Genomic DNA, 22,443 nt, shown 5'->3' with positions numbered 1-22,443 from the left:
AACTGGAAAGATAAGCTGGAGCAGACGGCGGGGGGGCATGAAAACCCGGTGAGGACACAGGAGCTTCTCCTCTGGGGTGATGGGGCATCTGGGGCCAACATTAAAGAAGTCTCGGGGGTGCCTGGGTGGCTCAGTCGTTAAGCGTCTGCCTTCGGCTCAGGTCATGATCCCGGAGTCCCGGGATCGAGTCCCATATCGGGCTCCCTCCTGGGGGGGAAGCCTGCTTCTCCCTCTCCCACTCCCCCTGCTTGTGTTCCTGCTCTCACTATCTCTCTCTGTCAAATGAATAAAAAAAAAGAAGTCTCGGGTACTTGCAGTCCTGGAGGGTCACCATGATGAGCAGGGTCAGAGTCAGGAGCAGGGGCTGTGCCCAGGAGTATGACAGAGAGGGTAGAGGCAGCTCCAGGGGGCTCAGCGGCGGGCACTGCAGGGAGACGCCCAGGGAGCTGCTCCGAGCTGCACCCACGCAGAGCGCAGCGTGGATGCAGTTCCAGCCTGCCTTTCAGGGCCGCCCAGCCTCCTGCCCCAAGGCCCCGCGGCTTCTCCTAGGGGAGATGGGGCAGAGGGAGTGCCAGAGTCACTTCTCAGGGTGTTGGCCCTTTGTATCTCTCCCAGAGGAAGTAGCCCTCTGCTTTGTAAGCTAATGGTTAGTATTTTTCATGTGCTTATTGTGTTAGGAAACCTTCACATGGATTAATCCTGGCCACAACCCTGGGGGAGGGAGGGAAGGAGGTGTAGGCATGGTTATTAATCCCAGAGTTTACAGGGAAGGACAAGGGGGCAGAGAGGTTGAAAATCATGTCCATGGTCACCTGGGCTGTAAGCAGCAGAGCTATGACTTAACAGTGGTCCGGCTCTATTGTGCCCCTAACCAGGTGCCCCACTGCCCTGAAATGAAGGGGGCTTTGGCGTCCCCCACACCACCGAGCTATCCCGGGACCCTGCCCAGTCCCCCACCTTCCTGAGATCCCATCAACCCCCCAACCCCACAGCGGCTCCAGAATCCTGACAGCTTCTGATCCCTTCCAGCCCCACCCTACACCCCCGTCACCACCCACCCCCACAGGGATCTCCACACCCTCACCCTCCACCCGCATCCCCTTTTCAGCTGTTTCTCCTAGAGGCTTTAAGCAGGAGAGACAGCTGGGAATCCGCTCTGCAACCTGCTTGGGACGGCCACACTGGGGCCACCCAGGCCTCCTGCTGCCACCGCCGCCCAAAGGCAGACATTCGGAGCTTCTCAGCTGACTCCAGCAGAGAATTCGCCGCACCGTCACCGACTGCCATCATGCTGCGATTAGTTAATCACTAAGTGCATGGGGCTTTTAATTAACTGCCAGCCCTGCACGAGCAGCTGTTCCATGAACCACATCAGCTCGCGGGTCCCCCAGTCCGAGCTGATGGAACACTTCAGTCACGCAACTGATGCTTGGATATGTTGATGCGCAGGGACGGCAGCTACCACTTCTGCAGCCCGAAGCCGCCAGCCACAGGAAGAAGAGAAGGCGGCCGTCAGTTGGGGGGGGGGGGGGGGGGCGCCAGCAGGTGTGTAAGGGTGAAAGGGACGTCTGCACAAGATCCGTGAGTGTGCAAGTGTGGCGGTGGTGTCTATCATAGATTAAAAGTAACTCAACTCAAATAAGTGTAAGGAACAAAAACAAACCTATCGGTGCCATAAGCCAGAGAGTATGAGACTTCAGGCATGGCTGGATCCAGGGGTACAAATGAAACCACCAAGAGCAGATGGAGCCTGAACAGCGGTGCTCGCATCCTGGGAGAGCCAACTGCATACAGGGAGCTTATGCGAGGCATGAACAAGATAGCAATGTTGTCGCTTCTCCGAACAGGGAGTTCCCTTGCTCCTCTCTGATTCAGTTATTCCCTCCCACCCCTGGGCTTTCAACTAATTCTGGCCCTATTTCTATTATTTCTATTATAGGCTTATTACATTTCATTTTAACCATTTGTTCGCATGTCTGGGTTGCCCAATAGATCAGGATCCCCCAATGTTAGCGCTATTGACATTTGGGGTTGGCTAAGCCTTCGTTGCAGGGGCTGTCCTGTGCGCTCTAGGATGTTCAGCGGCATGGCCAGCCTCTACCTGCTAGCTATCAGTAGTACCACCTTGGTCACGACTAAAAATATCTCCAGACGCTGCTAAATGTCCGCGGAGGCAAACGCCACCCCCACGGGAGCCCTTGCAGGAGATGCTGAGGCATGAGGAGTGTTATGCCCCCAGTGCAGGGCCAGGGACCTGGTGGCATTCCAGTGACAAGGGTGGAGGAAGGAGAATGCAGGAAGGGCCTGACGCACGTGGGTTCTGCACATGACATCTCGTGCATCCATCACAAGGGGGAAGATGCTAGCCCTGTCATACCACATCATTCATTTATTAAGCAAATCAGAAATCTGAATTTGTTCATGACATGGGGGGATTTGAAAATACATACGCAGGCTGAATAAAACACATCTGCGGGCCGAATATCACCTGCACCAGTTCGCAACCCCTCACTGAGTCCTAGTCACTGTAAGACTGTATACAGAGGCCAAACAGCAAACCCAAGGTCACACAGCCAGAAGAAGCAGAGCCAGGTGGGCCTCCTACTGGGCCTCTGGCTCCCTAATCAGCCAAGTACGCCCAGCCCCAGGCTGCTCCGTGCTCTACATCACCCTTGGAGCTATCCAGCCCTGAGGCTTGACCCCTGGAAAGCCCGGGCAGCCTCCTTGGGGCCCTGCAGAGCGAAGGAAGGACATTCTCAGGACGAAGGAGACTGCAGGGCTTGGAATATGTAAATCACAGCCCATCCACAGCACATCCATCCTGCGGCCTAATTGAGACACTTGCTCGGAGTGTCCTGGAAAACTAGGGCAGATGTGGCCTTCTGAGAATCAGAGCCACCCTCCTCAGACAACCTGCCAAGACTGGGGACCAATGGCTGTTCTCTGGAACTTGGACCAGCCACAGGGAAACAGTTTCTGCTAATAAGATTATATATATATACTTTAAATGGCCCTTGAGTATTGCCATGATACTGGGTATTCAAACACCAGAAAGGAGGGCAAAGAAAAAAAAGACAGCTAGCCCATCTCTACGAGACCATGCAGCACCAAGTGGAAAAACCCGATTATTTTACCTGCATATATCCTTGCAGCCTGAGCCTATGAGGTTGGACATGTGTTCAAACCTTTCCTAACACTGAAGGTTTCCTCAATTTGCAGTTCACCTCAGCAAGTACCACTTGGTGATGGGGGTGGGGGAAACACTGTCCCCCACTCTACCCTTAACATCCCCAAGGCTTCGTTCCTTTCTCACGACCCAACCCCAGGCCCTACTCTGGCCTCAGGATCCCAGCCTGCCAGCAAACAGTGCTCTATTTGATGTTGCCCATATATACGCATGGAGTCTTCCTCGGTGTTTCTCTGGCTCGGCCCGCCCACTCTCCTCTCCACCTGCCCCCGTTTCTGCTCACATTACTCAGACGTACCCAGCCCATTGGAAGCATTCAAGAGCTACTTAATGAATGAATGAATGAAGTTTTTTTCCTTAAGATTTTATTTATTTGACAGAGAGCACAAGCAGGGGGAGCGGCAGGTAGAAGGAGAAGGAGAAACAGGCTCCCGGCAGAGCAAGGGAAGCCTGATGTGGGACTCGATCCCAGGACCCCAGGATCATGACCTGAGCCGAAGGCAGACACTTAACCGACTGAGCCACCCAGGCGCCCAAATGAATGAGCTCTCTAAAGCAGCAAAGCATTTCAACACCTTTGTTCTCTGGCTCTGCGCTAATTCTCCACTCCCTGTCCCCATGCCTCCACTCTTTAGACACACAGGCTGTTTCCTCCTCCTGGCACACCTGCATGCCTTGGCAGCTGCCGTTCCCCCCAGGTGGAATGTGATTCCCCTTTGCCAGAGCCTCTGATTCCTTCAAGACCCAGCTCCACTGTGTTCTCGGCGGAGTCTCCTCTGACAGCCCCCACCCCCACCGCCAGCAGACTTCATCGTGCCCTCCTTTGTGCTCCAGCAGCACATTGTTCTGATGTCACCCCCGTACCCTTACCATCTCCCCTATATTAGCTATTTCTATCACACGAAAGGTTTGTATTGCACATAAGAGAAAACAGAACTGAGGCTCATTAAAGGTCTGAAAAGCTCAGACACTGGCTCAGTTTGTCGGTGAGTCGCTTGGCTCTGCCTTGCTCTTTGAATGGTGTTCATGTTCACCGTAGCTTCCCTCCCTCATCAGAGCAAAATGACCACTGCCATTCCGGGCTTCACATCCAAATGCCCCACCATTCACAGGGGAGGCTTTTTCCTCACATTTCCAGCAGAAGCTCCCAATTCTATGCCGATTGGGCCCCTCTTGCTTCAATCATTCCAGCCTGGGGAATGCAGGGTATTGATTGGCCTTCACCAACCTGATCCCTTCTCTCACATTGGAGTGGTGTTTACTCACCCAAACCACAAGGGGTAGCCATGGAGGGCACCTGGGAGATAAGACTGTACCCACTAGGCTTTGCAGGTGTCTCCCCAAGGAAACAGTAAGCTCCATGAAGGCAGGGACTGATTGATTTCTGTGTCCCCCTCCCTCACTGCCCAGCACACTGCTAGGCTCCAGAGACACATTCATAAATATTCCCTGATTTGAACTTTCTCTTGTCCCATGAGATGATCCTCTGGGTCCTGGGTGTCCTGACCTCCAGTCTCTTAAAATGATAATGATGGCTGTAACTGAAAGAGAATGCTAATACTTATGTTCACAAGTGTAGAATTCTGGCAACCCAATTTCCACTCCAGAATAGGATTTCTAGAATGTAAACACTGATATCTACTGCAGGTTTGGGATGAGAAACCTGGGTGAAGAGGCCCCCATATATTGTCAATTCACTCACTCATTCACTTACCTACTCACTGTATTGATGCCTATTTATCATTGCCTCCCACGCCCCCCCACACACACACACATCCCCTGCTCCATGGGGACAGACTATGTGACTCTATATTTCTCCCACCCATCCCAACCACCCTTGATTGATTACAATTAATTATGTCACTGGTTCTTAGTGGGGTTGTTCCATTCCCTAAGAGGCATTTGGAAAACTTGGAGGATTGTCTTCTATTTTAGTTGTGACCAAGAATTAAAATATTGAGATAGACCCAAAGGGAGACTGTATATTTAAAAAAAATTTTTCTCCTTTATATTAGGGGGATTACAGTAAATTTTAAAAAACATGTGTATGCATATAGGCTAAGTTATATTTGATTTTATGTCATGATAGCAAAGAGGGTCTTACAAAATATATAAAGGGTGTATTGGCAGGGGACCTCTGCCTGCGGCTGAGAAGGGACATAGTAAATCCTCTTCCCTAAAAGCAATTATAAAGCTGGACAAAATTGATCAAAACAGCCATGTAGCACTCTGGACATCAACCAAAGGCATACCACAATGGGAGCAGTATTTGGGCTTGAAAGCTAGAAATTTGGGCAATAACAGTGAGAATCTGTGGCATTCTCCCCTAAGGCTGCTCCCATTCTCCCCTCCCAGCTCCCAGCAGAGAGCTTCCACTAGTGTGGAGAAGTTTCTCTGCTCTGGATCTGGGGCAGTAAGCAGTACCCACTCTTGGCAGCCTCGTAGGTTTAAGTGAAAATCCCCAAGGCAGAAAATCAGGACGGCCGACAGCTCTACAGACTGAGGTTGCCAGTTGTGATTGGGCAAATATATCCCTGGCTCTCTGGAAATTAGAGAAGACCCCATCCAGCCACACACTCCTGGCCAACCCCTAAGCTGTGCACGGGTGCAAAGATGAAAAAGAATCCAGCAGAAAGTAAACCATAGGAAACACATGAAAATGGCCCGAATTTTGAGCGTGCTCTTGCTATCAGCTGCTTCTAAAATGTCTCCGAGTGATCCTCACTTCCTAGGACCCTTATGTGATCCTCACTTTGGGTGAGGCCTGCACATAGTGACCCGCTTCTAATAAACGGAACATGGCAGAGGTGATGGGTGTCACTTCCGAGGCTAGGTTATAAAAGAATGACTTCTGCCTTGCCCTCATTCTCTCTCGGGTTCTTCTCCCTTGCTGCTCTGATGAAGCAAGCTGCCATGTTGCAAGCTTCCCTGTGGAGAGTCGTAGGTCACAAGAAACTGAAGGTGGCCTTCTGCCAACACCAGCGAAGGATAAACTCAATTCAATGACCTGCAAGCAACCCAGTCCTGCCAACAACCAGATCAGGAACTTGGAGGTAGACCCTCCCCCAGTCAAGCCTTCAGATGACTGCAACCTGGCCAACACCCTGACCAGAATCCTGACCCATGGAAACTGTGCAAAAATAAATGTTTTTGTTTGAAGCCCCTAAACTTTGGGTTGATTTGTTATGCTGCAATAGGATAACTGACACAGCTCCCCTACCCACACACAGATTCCAGAGGACAGACAGTTTACTCACTTGAGGTATTTGAGCACAATCTCAGTCCACTCAGACATGCAGACACGGAAACAACGCTTAGGAAGCCAGACTTAAATATAGAAACGAAAATACAAAAAATTTAATTGGAAACTTCAGCGGTTTCACACCATTAGGAAGACAGGATTCCCAGACTGGAATTGTCTGATTCACAGAGCCTGGGTAAGTTATTAAACAAATAAACACATGGAAAAAAAACAAAACAACAATGATAAACCTGGCAGGAATCAGAATCCAAAGTTGCTACAATATTTTTTTAATGTCCAGTTTTCAACAAACAAATTACAAGATATGCAAAGAAACAGGAAAATCTGGGACGTGCTCAGGAAAACATCTGTCAATAGACACTGTCTCTGAGCATTCCCAGATGTTGGATTTAGCAAAGACCTCAAATAGCTACTATAAATATGGCCAAAGAACTAAAATAAATGATGTTTAAAATGTTAAATGAAAGTATGACAACAATGAATCAACAGAAATTCTAAATAAGGAGACAAAAATTATTTTTTAAAAAAGGGAAATTCTGGGGTTGAAAAGTACAATTGAAATGAAAATTGTACCATAAAGATTCAACAGGGACACCTGGGTGGCTCAGTCAGTGAAGCGTCTGCCTTCGGCTCAGATCATGGTCACAAGGTCCTGAGATCGAGCCTGCATCGGGCTCCCTGCTCCGTGGGAAGCCTGCTTCTCCCTCTCCCACTCCCCCTGCTTGTGTTCCCTCTCTCGCTGTGTCTCTGTCAAATAAATAAATAAAATCTTTAAAAAAAAAAAAGATTCAACAAAAATTATATATGGCTGAGGAAAGAATTAGTGAACTTGGAGAAAGGTTGATAGAAATTATTCAATCTAAGAACAGGGGAATGATTGAAGAAAAATGAACAAAACTTCAGAGCTCAGGGGTGCCTGGGTGGCTCAGTCAGTTGAGCAACCTACTCTTGGTTTCAGCTCAGGTCATAATCTCCAGGTCGTGAGATGAAGCCCCAAGTTGGGGGGGTCCACACTCAGTGGGGAGTCTGCTTGAAAATTCTCTCCCCCTGCCCCTCCACCAACTCATGCTCACACTCTCTCTCAAGTAAATTAAAAAATACATCTTAAAAAAAGACAACTTTAGAGCCCAGTGGGATAACATTAAGCATGTCAACCGGTGTGTAATGAGGGTCCCAGAAATAGAAAGAGAAAGGAACAGAAAAAAATAATGGGAAAAACAATAGTCAAGATCTTCCAGAATCTGATGGAAAACATTAAATACATATCCCAAAAGTTCAACAAGCCTCAAGAAGAATTAATACAAAGAGATCCACACCCAGACTCACCATAGCAAACATTTTTTAAGATATTATTTATTTATTTTGAGAGAGAGAGAGGCATGAGCAGAGGGGAGGGGCAGAGGGAGAGGGAGAAGCAGACCCCCCACTGAGCAGGGAGCCTGTTGTGGGACTCGATTCCAGGACCCTGGGATCATGACCTGAACTGGAGGCAGAGTTTTAACCAAATGAGCCACCCAGGTGTCCCATAGTACACATTTAAAAGACAACAGACAGAGGGTGCCTGGGTGGCTCAGTCGGTTAAGCGACTGCCTTCGGCTCAGGTCATGATCCTGGAGACCCGGGATCGAGTCCTGTATCAGGCTCCCTGCTCAGCGGGGAGTCTGCTTCTCCCTCTGACCCTCCTCCCTCTCGTGCTCTCTGTCTCTCATTCTCTCTCGCAAATAAATAAATAAAATCTTTAAAAAAAAAAAAAAGACAATAGACAGAAAAATTCAGCAAAAGAAAAATGACTCACATGTACATGGGAGCAACAATATGATTAACAGCTCACTTCCCATTCAAAACAATGGAGAGCAGAAGGTAGTGAAATGGTATATACAAAATGCTGGGGGAGGGGGGGATTGTTAACCAAGAATTCTACTATCCAGCAAATCTTTCTCCAAAAATGAAAGTAAAATAAAGACATTTCCACATGCACAAAGACTAGTAGAATTCATTGCTAAAACCCTGCAAATATATTTGTAAAATGAATGAAGCCAGATGCAAAAGACTACATGTATATAATTCCATTTATTTAAAACTCTAACAGACAAAACAAACCTATGAGATTAGAAGTTAAGATAGTGTTTACTCTTGGAGGGTGACCGTGACCAGCAGGAGCCATAAGGAGAAGTTCTGGGGACACTGGTTACACAGGTGTCTTCGTTGGTGATTCTGGCACATTTCTGTATAGATAGTTTCCTTCAATAAAAGTTTACTGAAACAAAAAGGAAGCTTGATCATACCACTCCTTCCCCTCTTTTTAAATCCCTTTATTGTTTTCCCCTTCCCAATTTGAGCAAACCTGTGACTTCTAAGGTCCTGTCTTGTCTGGTCTTTGCCCACCTCACCAGCATCATTTCTCACTCTGGTACTCTAGACTTTGGCCTTCTGTTGGTCCTCAAGTCTGCTGTGCTTTCATCCTGCCACAGGGCCTTTGCACATGCTCATCCCTCTGTTCCAGTGCCCCACTGAGACCTACTTACCCTTTAGCTCCTAGCTTGAGTGGTGACCCACCCACCCCATCCAAATCTAGTTCTTTCGCTTCATCTACTTTACAAAATTACATTTCTTTCCTTCAGAGCCCTCATTTTCACTTGCCGTTATGGATTGGTAGAGTAATTTGACTGCTGCTTTGTCTTTCCCACTAGCCCATCTGTTTTAGGAGGTCTGGCTATGTTATTTTGCATTGTGTCCCCAGGACCGTGCCCGGTACATAGTAGGTATTTGATAACTATCTGTTCAGTGAACATAAAAGTTATTGAGGCTATAAAAACTTCATTTTAATTAGAGTACATTGTAGAAGGCCTGGATACCAAACTAAGGAATTTATATTTTTTATCAGCTGCAGGGAGCCACTGAAGTTTTTTGAGAAAGGGAGCTATGTGACCTTTGTTTACGAGCTCTATGGAAGTGGAGATGGAGAGCCCATAAGGGAGGCCGTTGGGGGGTCCAGACAAGGGACTGTGCCTACAGAGGGGCTGTGGCCGTGTGGAGAAGCTGATGTTGTGCCCCACTCTGCCCCCCCAGGCTAGCCTGACAGTGACCTCACAATCACCCTGCAGACCTCCCACCCTTGGAGGCCAACATCCCAGCTGCTGGCCTACCTCTGCCTTTTATATCCACCTCCTAAAGGCCACACCCTGCCAACTGAAGTCCTCCAGGCCAGCTACTAGAGACAGAGGGATCAACAAAGCCACAGTGCACCACCTTCCCACCCAGCGCACAACCAGGACTCCAAAATGACAGAGATATCAGAGCCCCTAAAGGATGCAATGCCCACAGAGAGGAAGTCCACGTGGAGGACGGCCGAGGAGAGGCGGATGTCCGACCTCACTCGGGTGCTGGAGTGGCTGGAGCGGAGGCAGGGGAAGACAAAGCAAGTATGTGCTCTCCAAGTATGGGCTGTCCCAGCAAAACCGCAAGGCAGCTGAACTCAAGACTATTCCAGTAGGGGAGAGACTGAACTTGACTCCCAGAAAACAGAAGGTGGGAGGAGCTTTAAGCAAGGGAGTGAACTAGTAGAAAAGTCCTCACGGAGAGAGAGGAAGTTGCCCATGTGGTTAGGCCGGCTGTGTCTGCCAATTTTCACTCAAGTAGTTAGGTTCCTACCTTCCCACAGAGACTGGGAGGACGGGCTGCTATCTTTCCAGATGATTACATTTCTTTTTTTAAAAAAGATTTTATTTATTTATTTGAGAGAGAAAGAGCACGAGCAGGGGGAGGGTCAGAGGGAGAGGGAGAAGCAGACTCCCCCATTAGTTGAGGGCTTGATCCCAGGACCTCCAAGATCATGACCTGAGTAGAAGGCAGACACTTAACCCTTAACTGACTGAGCCACGCAGGTGCCCCCTGATGATTACATTTCAAAGGGATGGCTTCCTGCTCCTTGAGAAAAACATTCCTGGATTATAAAACTAGCAAGAGGCTAGGAGAAGATTTACATCTCAAAGGGGCAGGGAAAGAATTTACAAGTGCCAGTTTTTTTTAAAAGAAAAGAAAAGAGAGGTCATGGGCCTAGAGCCAGGAAGGAACCTATCAGGAGTTTAATCAAGATGAGGGGAGCATTCAGGCTGTCTTGATCAGGTTCCAGAAGAACTTAGGGGCAATAACTTCTAAGATCTCGGAGGTGGCAGAATGGGTCCTCCCCACTGTCCCTAGACACTTCCTTACTGACCATGGCTCCAGGGTCAAAGGGCATTCAGTCTCCAATGCCACTACCCCACTGGGATCCCTACTAACATACCTCCTCCTTTCTACCCTGTATCACAACTAGTTCCCATCCACAGGTCTTAGTCCTTTGGGGCTACTGTAACAGAATACCATAGATTGAGTGGCTTATAAACAGCAGAAATGAATTTCTCCCAGTTTAGAGGCTAGGAAGCCCAAGATCAGGGTGCTGGCAGATTTGGTGTCTGATGAGGGCCCACCTCCTTCTTCATAGACGGCCACCTTCTTGCTGTGTCCTCACAGGAAGGAAGAGACTGGAGACCTCTCTATGGTCTCTTTCATAAAGTCACTAATCCCATTCGCGAAGGCTCTACCCTCATGATCTAATCACTTCCCAAAAGCTCCCCTCCTAATACCATCACACTGAAAGTTAGAATTTCAACACAGGAATTGGGGTGGGGGGGACACAAACATTCAGTTTATAGCACCGCCCTTCACTCTTTCTCCAGGAACTATGGCAGCCAATTTTGCCTCAGTTTCCCCCAGAAATCCCTCAGGCCCATCATCTATGGGAAAATCAAGCCATGTCCTTAGAAAGTGGTCTCTGTAGAGGATGCCACCTGATCTTGAATTCCCCAGCCCCCAGAGAAAAATGAGTGAAAAACGGCATCACTAATGACAATGCTAATGTTTATTAAGCATTTACCATGTGCCAGGCCCTGTGCTCAGCATCACACATGAATTTTCTTATCAACAGCTCTCAGCAGGGCCTACAGGGGAGGTACCATTCTTTTTTTTTTTTTAACTTTTTATTGTTATGTTAATTACCATACATTACATCATTAGTTTTTGATGTAGTGTTCCATGATTCATCATTTGTGCATAACACCCAGTGCTCCATGCAGAATGTGCCCTCTTTAATACCCATCACCAGGCAAACCCATCCTCCCACCCCCCCTCCCCTCTAGAACCCTCAGTTTGTTTTTCAGAGTCCATCGTCTCTCGTGGTTCATCTCCCCCTCCGATTTCCCCCCCTTCATTCTTCCCCTCCTGCTATCTTCTTCTTCTTTTTTTTTTTTTTAACATATATTGCATTATTTGTTTCAGAGGTACAGATCTGTGATTCAACAGTCTTGCACAATTCACAGCAGTCACCATAGCATATACCCTCCCCAATGTCTATCACCCAGCCACCCCATCTCTCCCACCCCACCCCCCACTCCAGCAACCCTCAGTTTGTTTCCTGAGATTAAGAATTCCTCATATCAGTGAGGTCATATGATACATGTCTTTCTCTGTTTGACTTATTTCACTCAGCATAACACCCTCCAGTTCCATCCATGTCATTGCAAATGGCAAGATCTCATTCCTTTTGATGGCTGCATAAGATTCCATTGTATATATATACCACCTCTTCTTTATCCATTCATCTGTCGATGGACATCTTGGCTCTTTCCACAGTTTGGCTACTGTGGACATTGTTGCTATAAACATCAGGGTGCATGTACCCCTTCGGATCCCTACATTTGTACCTTTGGGGTAAATACCCAGTAGTGCAATTGCTGGATCATATGATAGCTCTATTTTCAACTTTTTGAGGAACCTCCATACTGTCTTCCAGAATGGCTGCACCAGCTTGCATTCCCACCAACAGTGTAGGAGGGTTCCCCTTTCTCCGCATCCCTGCCAACATCTGTCCTTTCCTGACTTGTTAATTTTAGCCATTCTGACTGGTGTGAGGTGGTATCTCATTGAGGTTTTGATTTGGATTTCCCTGATGCCGGGCCATGTTGAGCACTTTTTCATGTGTCTGTTGGCCATTTGGATGTCTTCTTTGGAAAAATGTCTGTTCATGTCTTCTGCCCATTTCTCGTTTGGATAATTTGTTCTTTGGGTGTTGAGTTTGACAAGTTCTTTATAGATTTTGGATACTAGCCCTTTATCTGATATGTCATTTGCAAATATCTTCTCCCATTCTGTCGGTTGTCTTTTGGTTTTGTTGACTGTTTCCTTTGCTGTGCAAAAGCTTTTTATCTTGATGAAGTCCCAATAGTTCATTTTTGCCCTTGCTTCCCTTGCCTTTGGCGATGTTTCTAGGAAGAAGTTGCTGCAGCTGAGGTCGAAGAGGTTGCTCCCTGTGTTCTCCTTTAGGATTCTGATGGACTCCTGTCTCACATTGAGGTCTTTCAGCCATTTGGAGTCTATTGGGGAGGCACCATTCTTACCCCCCAGCTCACAGGAGGTAATAAGGAAGCTGAGTAAGGGGCAGAGAAGTCATGTCCTTGAGCGCACAGAATTAATGAAGGGCCAAGCTAGGGCTCCAAGTCAGATTTATCCTGTTCTCAAGCTCAGGGGCTTTGTCAGGTCAACTCCCCATAGTCACCTCCACTTTCTCTGCTCTGACCACTGCGGTGCCCCCTGCCTTTCCAAAAAGCTCTCATCTGGATATATGCTTACTTATCATTTATATTCAGAAAGATCTGGAGTGCCAGTTCCAACAAACATACTGAAACACATCTGATAAACATATTTTACATCCAGGTGCTAATGATTTATGGAAAGACTACTGCCTGCCCCCCATTTCAACTGCCGGGTTGCTCAGAACTTAATATCAATCACAGAAATCTAGATTCACTTCTATGATAACATGCACCTCTTCTCATGAAGATCATATTCTAATAATGTTTTCACAGCTTTACCTTTAATGTGGCTTTTACTGGAAATAATTTTGGACTCAGGAAAGGAACAAATTTAAATTGAAAATACAATGAAGGGGCACCTGGGTGGCTCCGTCAGTTAAATTTCTGCTTGGGCTCAGGTCATGATCCCAGGGCCCTGGGATGGAGCCCTGCATTGGGTTTCCTGCTCAACGGGGAGTCTGCTTCTCCCTCCCCCCTGCTCTTGCGGTCTTGCGTGCTCTCTCTCTCAAATAAATAAAATTTAAAAATCTTTAAAAAAAAAATGGAAAATACGATGAAATCTTCAAGCATCATTATCCTTCCCAGAGGCACCTAGATTTTGAAAGAAGCTCCTGTGATTCCATGGCAGGTCTCAGACAGCACCGGTGGGGGAGGGGGGGCGCCCTTTGGTGTAGACGGTTGGAGGGGGGCTGTCTGTGGCCTCCTCTCCCTTCTCCTGGCATCTGCACAGGGGTTCATCAATTTCTCAAAATAACCCTAGGAGACAGGTCCTACTCTTCCCTCCATCTTCAGAGGAGGAAACAAAGCCCGGTTGCTCAGCCAGCAAGTAGTCGAGCAGGGTCCCCAACAGGCGTCTGACCTGGAGACCAGTCCCAGCCACCATGTCCCCACAACCACAAGCGGCACACTGCAAGTGGAGACCCAGTCGATTCAGCTTTCTTCGGCACCCCCACGCCTGGTCAAGTGGCCTGGGGGCCCCTCTGTGCGCCCCTCCTCACTGGACCCTGGAGCTCCCTAATGAATGCATCCTCCCTGCCTGCCTGGAGGGCCAGGCCGGTGCACAAGAAAGTCCATATATGCCACAGGGAGCACCCAAGGAAAGAGAAAGGCAGGATGAACTGTGATGACAGACAGGATGGGGACAGCTTGGGAGAGGAGAGAGCTCTGGGGACAGAGGGAGTGTCCTGTCTGGACTCCGAGAAAGGGCAGCCTTCCTGTGGTTTCAGACTAGAGGCCCTGGCCGGGGAGTCACAGCTACCCAGGCCACTTGGGGGCCAGAAGGAATTCCTACCAGCTGGGGAGAGGGGCCCTTGTGTAGATGGTAACAGGGAGCTTGTGGTGGGTTCTAAAGTTGGGAGGGACAGTCAGACTTGACGTTTAGAAGGTTGTTCTGGGAGCAGTGTGACATTACACCTGGGTGTGTCTGGAGGCAGAAGGACAATTGTGGGGGGGACAGAAGTGCCAGAGTGGGGGCCAAATCTGGAGGTGGGGAGGGGGCAGCCTGCTTGCCAAGGCGCCGCCCCTCTGTAGGGGCAGCGGGTGGCTTCTGCCCACCAGGCAGTCACAGGGCAATCCTCTCTGTCGTTTCAAGCAGAAACCCAAGGGAATAATGACACCTAAAACAAATGGGAAGGAAGGAAAGAAAGACCAAAACCTGAAACAGCAGAGAGGGAACCGACAGGTGGCGTTTGCCAACCAGGTAAGGCAGGCTCCCCGCCTTGAGGAGGGGTACCCCCTCTACTCCTGCGCAGTGCCTGGCTACATTTTTTTAATTTAAGGCTCTAAAATCCACTCCTGCCCCACACTAACACCCAAAGGAATCACCAGCCCCCACCCCACACGCTGGCCGGCCCGGTGGAGCCTGGCACTTCCCAGGTGCCGGTCTTCCTCCTCTCACCGCCCCCCTCCGCCACCGTTCAGGAATGCGGGCTGAGAGATGAGAACCCCCGGGCCTCCCTGCCCCCTGAGCGCTGCGGCTTCCCTGACGCCTTGTGGCGTCGCTCTGAAATAGCTGGGACCAAAAGTGAGGAGGGGCTGAGCAGCCACCAGCCGCCATCGTTGCTCCCCTCACCCGCCCCAGGGCCCAGAGCGGCCTCTCCTTTGGGCCCTTTGCCTGCCTTTCAGCAAACCCTTGAAATCAGCTCATTCTGGGGGCGGAGGAGGCCGTGCCAAGACCAGTTCCTCGTGGTTTAACTTCTCTCCCGTGCCTCTCAGAAGCCCTCAGAGCAAAGCGCCAAGAACGCCGTGGACCCAAAGGGAAAACGCCTCAGCATCGTTCCCAGCAACTACAAGGATGGGCCCAGGAAATCCGGTAAGGGGAGCATCTTGGTCCTGGGGTGCCAGACCGTCCTCCATAATCGCCGCTCCTCAGAGGGACGGGAAGCTGTCCTCAGCCCCGGCAGCTGTGCACGTCTGGCTGTGACCCGGATGGCCAGCAGGTGCACGTCTAGGCTCCGCCCACACCTGGGGCTTCTCTTCTCAGGATGCAGCAGGGTGTGCACCCCGGTTCCTAAAGCCCCTAAAGTCGGTGACAGCAACCTCGCCAGCTCCAAACTGTCTAATTAGGTACTGTGACTACATCAGTGTAGCACACGAGGTACCACAACTGCTGGCCCGAAACCTGCCAGCCCAAAACCTGCCAGGTGTGGCTCGCACCCAAAAAGAGGTAGGCTTAAGTTATGCCTGATCTCCAGTTCCCAGGGCTGCGCCTGGGGTTCGAACCTTGGCTCCACCACTCTGTAGTGAACTCAGAGTTGTGCAATCCAGGGTGAGTCAGCCACTCCATCTCTCAGGTTCAGTTTTCACATCTATAAAATGGGACAATAGCATGACTTGCCTCCCGGTCGAGTTTCAGTGAGACAAGGCATATAAAGCATGTAGCCTGATACAGACTAGGTGCTCAATAAATGGTGGCAAATAGCTTTTTCTAGGGGAAAAAATTTGCTAAAATGCTCAGGTGGGCTGTGCCATGGTGTTGGAAAAAGTTACGTTTATTGTGCCTGGTTTCTTGGAAAGGAGGTGTGTGGTCGAAGAAAGGTGGAAAGGATTCCCATTAGTCCAAAAGAGGAGTGGGCAAAAGCTTTCGAGTAGGGGCTGCCAGTTCTGCACAAAACTGCTCCCATTGTGCCCAGCAAAACGTCCTTTTTCCCCTTCTCATTTAATACACCAAAGCCGTTGAAACCAAACTGTGCTCACTTGCCTGTCAGATTTAAATATGATTGGCTCTAAATGCCATGCAGGATCCTGGACTGGATCCTAGAACAACACTTCAGTTGGAAAACTGGCAAAATCAAAGAAAAACTGTTACGTGCCAATGTTAATTTCTGAGTTTTGACAAATGTGCCCTGCTTGTGTAAGATGCTAACACTCGGGGAAACTGAGTGAGCAGTGCCCGGGAGCTCTCGATACCATCTTGGCAACCCTTCTGCAAATCTAAACTTACTCCAAAATAAAAAGTTTATAGATATAGATATGGATGTGGATATGGATACAGGTACGGATACGGATACGGATACAGATACAGATATATAGATAGATTGACATATGCCCCATGGGAGGCCCTACACCTTTCCCAAATCTTTCCCAAGTGACTCCTGATGCAATTCTGGCTCTGAAGACCAAGTTCCGCTGAGCCCCTGAGCATCTGCAGATCTCGATTCCAGTGGTTGCTCCCTTCTCCCTTTTTCCTGCCACTGCACACAGACACAGAGCACAGCTCTGTTTCCTTCATTTTCCCCCAAACCTCTCACATGAAGCCTTTGTGTGTAAACAGACTTTACTGAAGGTTTGGGGAAACAGAGGGAAAGAATTTCATGGCAGAATTATACAGAAAACAAAACAGAAGTTGATTACAAAACCCCCTTAAGGGTTCTTCCAAATCCTTGGTCCCCTGCCACCAGGAGATGGTCCTTGAATGTATTTGCCTGCAGGGAGTCCCCTCCAGCTGTCTTGCTCACCCCTGCACTGGATAGAATGAGCCCAGCCAGGCACCCAGAACATGAGATTTAAGGAGGCACTCACTCTCTAGTACTGACTCTTCACTTGCATGAGCCTGAGAGTGAGCACCTCCTTAAATTTTGCCCCCCCCCCCAGGCATTTGGCTGGTCTCACTCTAGTCCTGGGCCTGCCTAGCTCCCACCTCTTCCCCTCTATTTCCTCTCCCCTCTCCTCCATCCTCTGCTGTCCTCACCCCACAATTCCTATTGGCTTGTTACCTGGAAAGATCACTTACTTTCCTTTGTTTCTCTGTCTTAGTCCACACTCAAAGAGTCTATCAAGGTATTTTCCTAAACAAAGGCAGTTCCTTCCCTAAGAGAAACTCACATACCAGCTGATTAAATAATCCTTTTCATAAAACTGCACAAAAATGCCAGCAGGGCAGACTGACTTAGCAGTTCTTTGGTTCTCTGCAGTCCCCCTTCCCCCCACCCCCAAGACAAAAATCCAGGGGCGCCTGGGTGGCTCAGTTAAGCGACTGCCTTCAGCTCAGGTCATGATCCCACGGCCCTGGGATCGAGTCCCGCATCAGGCTCCCTGCGCTGCAGGGAGCCTGCTTCTCCCTCTCCCACTCCCCCTGCTTGTGTTCCCTCTCTCGCTGTGTCTCTCTCTGTCACATAAATAAATAAAATCTTTAAAAAAAAAAAAAAAAAGACAAAAATCCACCCTGTACAGAGGGGACCTTTTTTCCTACCTTACGTAATACAACAAATGGCCACTGGGGGGCAGCAGGTGCTCCGTTGCAGCAGGTGCTCAGAGGCACCCAGGAACCACCTGGACATCCAAGTGTGGCACCCAGGAATGGGTCAGGGCTGAGTCTGAGCACAGCAAGGGGAGCTTCCTGTGCAGGCCAGCCAGAGGCCCAACATGAGTGGGCAGGATCTGGTTTCGGGGTCAAGTTCAAGACAAAGCAGCCCCTAGGAAGGGCATGGGGCCAGTTGAGGGCTGGGCGGGAGTCCATGTAGAGATACACATGGATCAAGGAAGGGTATTCTAGACCAGGACTTCTGGTTCTGGCCTCCCCGGCCTCGCTCAGTACCTGAATCATCGGTGTCCTGGTTTTCCTAGAAGCAGAGTGAGCTCTTTGCACTCTTGAAGCTATGTTTCTGTGTGATCTGGTGAGCAAGAGTCTGTGAGGAATGACCATCGGACACACCACTGATATGACCACTTGGTCTGTACAGACACAACAAATCCCACTGGTCCACATCTGTAGTGTTGTGATGGTCACAGGATCTAAACCTGTGAAACACGGTATGTCCCCCATGAGGGACAGATAACTGTCTCCAGCTCCAGAACCCCAAAGCTAATAGAAAACAGCAATGACATCCCCAATGTGGAGCACGGTGCTTTTCAAAGCTGAACGCTTCATCTTCGTCCCCTCTCCCCATGTTCACAAAAGCTCCCATTCACTCCTCTTACCAGCTGAAATGCCACGTCCATCCGCCGCTGACCACCACCCTGACATCAGCCTGCTGCACACAGATGCTGTGTACCATGGGCCACTTCCCTCTCCCCACGGCCTCTCCTCCCTTGAATTCCCTGAGAACAGCCTTTTCTGTTTCCCCCTCCTCTTTCATCACTCCCCTGGCCCCCCTCCAAGGGCCACCAAGTTGGTTTTGAATTTGTAAAAGGTCACTCCAGCGTTGGGCCAGCAAAAGGCCCTAGGAAAGCAATTGGAACATGTTTCCAAAGTAAATCTTGGCAAAGTCTGAGCAGCTAGACTAGAAAAGGGGCATTCACTTGGCTTTCTCTCCCTGGGCACCTATGCCCAGGGCATTCTGTAGATGCAGTGCAGGAGTGCATCCCTAATGCAGAGGTCTGGAGGGCAATGATTACCCTCTGTTTCCATGAGCACAGAGTAAGCCCCAGGAGTCCCAAACACAGCCCTCTAGAAATCGAACTTACCTCTTCAGTCACAGACTCAGGAATAGGTGTCATTTTTGCCCAGATGGTAGCCAGGATGGGTGCCCAGAAAAAGGGACCAGCAACCTAGGCTCACATTTTCCTGGATCCACCACCAGTTAGCCCTGGCATGTTTGGTACATGACTTAATCTCTCTGATCCTCAACTTTCTCATTTGTTAAATGGGCATGATATGGTTGTGAGACTCTAGCGCTTCTCTCCCTGGAAAGCTCCTTGAACACTGCCTGGCACATAAGTCACTCATTAAATATTAGTTCATATGTTTAATTATCATTGCCATTTATATGACTACTATTCTTTCCTACATGAGACCTACCTTGACCCAGAGGGTGCTCGGATATCTCAGAAAAGGCTATGGTTCTTTCTACAAGGGATTTCCCATTTGTGCTGATGAGGATATGCAGCTCATGTTTCTTCCGGAACATAGCACCAATTCCCACTACGCATAAACAGGAGCGGCTAAGGCCCCCTGGCCAAGGACCTGCTATCAATCCAGAGCACCAAACTGGGCATACAGAGTCCCAGTTTAGCCCCTAATTCATATGAGACCTTGGGCAAATCACAGCCTCTTTCCAGGAAGCTGTTCCTCCATTTATATAACTGTGGGGGATCTAGACTCATTCCCCCCAGACATATCCCAGTAAAATTCCTGAACTTTACTGGTGAAATCCTTCAGGCTTACAGGAAGAACAATTTACTTACAAAGGGAAAAAATGCTCTGGGTGAGAACAGAGGCACAAACTAGGAAATAATTGGTTTAAAAGTCAGAATCTAGATACACTTAAAATCAGGTTTAATATGAAGATTGAAAACAAAAGGATAGGCCAAGAGATGAAATGCAAACAGATGAGGTGTAATTAAGACTAAAAGAAACACGTAGGGTAAAAGAGGGATATTTTTAAATGTTAAAGAGAATAAATAAAAATCATAAGCTTACACATACCAAAAAATACATTAGCTAAAGAGATAATTATTGGGAGCTGCAAAAAGAACCTAATAAAATACAGTTAAAGTGGGAGATTTTAATATACCTCTTTTAGAGTAAAATAGACATAACTTCATATTTGAATAGAGAATGCATTTTTCTGTGGCCAAAGAATATCTACAAAACTCATCTGCCTATTCACCATTAAGAAAACATTAACTTTCAAAAAGTAAAAATTTTAGGGCAACCTACATTATCCTAAAGCAGTAATTGGAAATAAAATTTAAATTAAAAGATATTCCCAACTTAACAGTCAGAAATTAAGAAATATACTCCTAAAATAACCCATATCAGAGAAAAAAAGCTCATGAAAATAAGCCTGGTTTCTTACTTATGGGAACAAAGGCAAAATCTATCCTGAGAAGAAAATTTATAGTAACTAAAATTAATAATTCTTGTCTTTATAACACACACACACACCAAAAAAAATGAATATATTGAGCAGTTTACTATTTATAATAAGATAGGAGAAATAATTAATATGAAAGAGAGAGCTTTCATACACTAAATACCAGCTGAGATTAATGAAACCCAAGATAAAAACTAGTTAAAAGGGTAAGTCCTAAATCCAAAGCTAACTTTTTGAAAATGCAAGTGATGAATAGTATGAACTCCTCATGACCATTGTTAAGAAGAATAAAGAGGTGCCTGGGTGGCTCAGTTGGTTGAGCATTTGACTCTTGACTTCAGCTCAGGTCATGATCTCAGGATCGTGAGATCAAGCCCCGTATCAGGCTCTGCGCTCAGCAGAGTCTGCCTGAGATTCTCTCCCTCTCCCTCCTTCTCTGCCCCTCCCCCTGCTCATGCTCTAAATAAATAAATAAATAAATAAATAAATAAATAAAATGTTAAACAAAAAGAGAAGAGTAAAAGTGTACAAGATTTGGTATGAGAAAGAATACATGAGCAAAGATGAGAAATACATTGACTGAGCTATAATAGAACACTAGATGCACCTCTTTCTGATATATTTGAAAACCTAGAAGAAATATATCATTTCCTCTCATACAATAAATTATTAAAATTGACACAATAAAGTTGAAGAGAGCAATTTCTAAAGTAAAAGTTGAAAGCTGGTTGACACTTTCCCACTGAACAAGTCACCAGGACAAAAGACTTCACACCAGATTCTACCTTTTCAAGAATGAATAATCTCAATATCACGTCAACTATTCCAGACCATATAAAATACAGACTCTTCTGCATTAATCCAACAAGCCACCAGAGCCACAATATTAAAATATTTGCAAATAAGTAATACAGATGTAAAAAATATATTAAAAATTTTAGCAAATGTATGAAAATTTATCAATGTATGAAATTAGTAACATGCCATGTTACTAATCCCCAAATGGGGATTTCTTTTTTTTCCTTCTTTTGAGAGAATGAAGTTTATTTATTTAAAAAAATTTTTTTTTCTTTCAAAATTTTATTTAAGGGGTGCTTGTATGGCTCAGTCATTAAGTGTCTGCCTTCAGCTCAGGTCATGATCCCAGGGTCCTGGGATTGAGCCCCACATCGGGCTCCCTGCTCGGCGGGAAGCCTGCTTCTCCCTCTCCCACTCCCCGTGCTTGCGTTCCCTCTCTCGCTGTGTCTGTCTCTGTCAAATAAATAAATAAATAATCTTTTTAAAAAAGGTTTTATTTAAATTCAAGTTAGTTCACATACAGTGTAGTATTACTTTCAGGGGTAGGACTTAGTGACAAATAGGATTTCTTATAGCAGGTCAGGAATGGTTAGGTTATCACTATCAGAATATCTAAGACCATAATTTATTCCATCAATAAAGTGGAAAAACCATACGAGCATGTCAGTAAATGACAGAAAATCAAAAAGTAGAATCAAGCAATTATTACTAATAAAAACTTGATGTAAACTAAGAATTAAGCTCCTAATATTATAAACATACTAAAAATAGTGGCAAGTATCATTCTAAATGATGAAATGCTAATTATTTTAATTAAAATCAGGAACAAAATGAGGCATCTGCTATCATCATTATTGACATTGTGTTAGAAAGTCTGTCAAATGCAATATGTCAAGAAGAGTATATAATTTTTCTAAATGTTAGAAGGAAGTTATTTTCATTTTTCCCCTGATATGATTACATATCTGTAAAGCTCAAGAAATTCTAACAGGAAAAAAATACATTGTAACACAATAGCCTTTTCTCTATACTAGTCCCATTTCCAGAAATGGAAATGGAAAGAAAACATCCCATTCTCATCGGTAAAAATCTATAAAATACTTAGTGGTAAATTTGGCAAGAAGAAAAAAATTAAATTCTCCAAGCACTAGCCCCCACAGTATTTAATTCAGTACAAACTCCATATTTGGGTAACATCAGACACTCACCATTTCATTTCATATATTTGCGTCTTTGTGCATGCTGTTCCTCCTGTTGTACATGCCGTTCCTCCTGCCTGCACATGCTGTTCCTCCTGCCTGAGCATGCTGT

The 22,443-nt window shown here is 47.2% G+C and overlaps 1 protein-coding gene across 1 annotated transcript in view; it reads left to right on the top strand.

Moving 5' to 3' along the window:
* The first annotated feature begins 9,730 nt into the window (after window positions 1–9,730).
* Window positions 9,731–22,443, top strand: part of CUNH16orf78 (chromosome unknown C16orf78 homolog) — a 17,880-nt gene continuing 5,167 nt past the window's right edge. Inside the window, exons 1-3 of the mRNA XM_035024524.1 lie at window positions 9,731–9,871; window positions 14,673–14,777; window positions 15,293–15,389. Of these exons, the coding sequence (XP_034880415.1) occupies window positions 9,731–9,871; window positions 14,673–14,777; window positions 15,293–15,389 (343 nt within the window). The remainder of the gene's footprint in view (window positions 9,872–14,672; window positions 14,778–15,292; window positions 15,390–22,443) is intronic.

Source organism: Mirounga leonina, unplaced genomic scaffold, assembly GCF_011800145.1.
Source record: "Mirounga leonina isolate KUSES-001 unplaced genomic scaffold, KU_Mleo_1.0 Mir_180, whole genome shotgun sequence".
Lineage (NCBI taxonomy): Eukaryota > Metazoa > Chordata > Mammalia > Carnivora > Phocidae > Mirounga > Mirounga leonina.
This window is presented reverse-complemented; position numbering and strand designations above follow the sequence as displayed.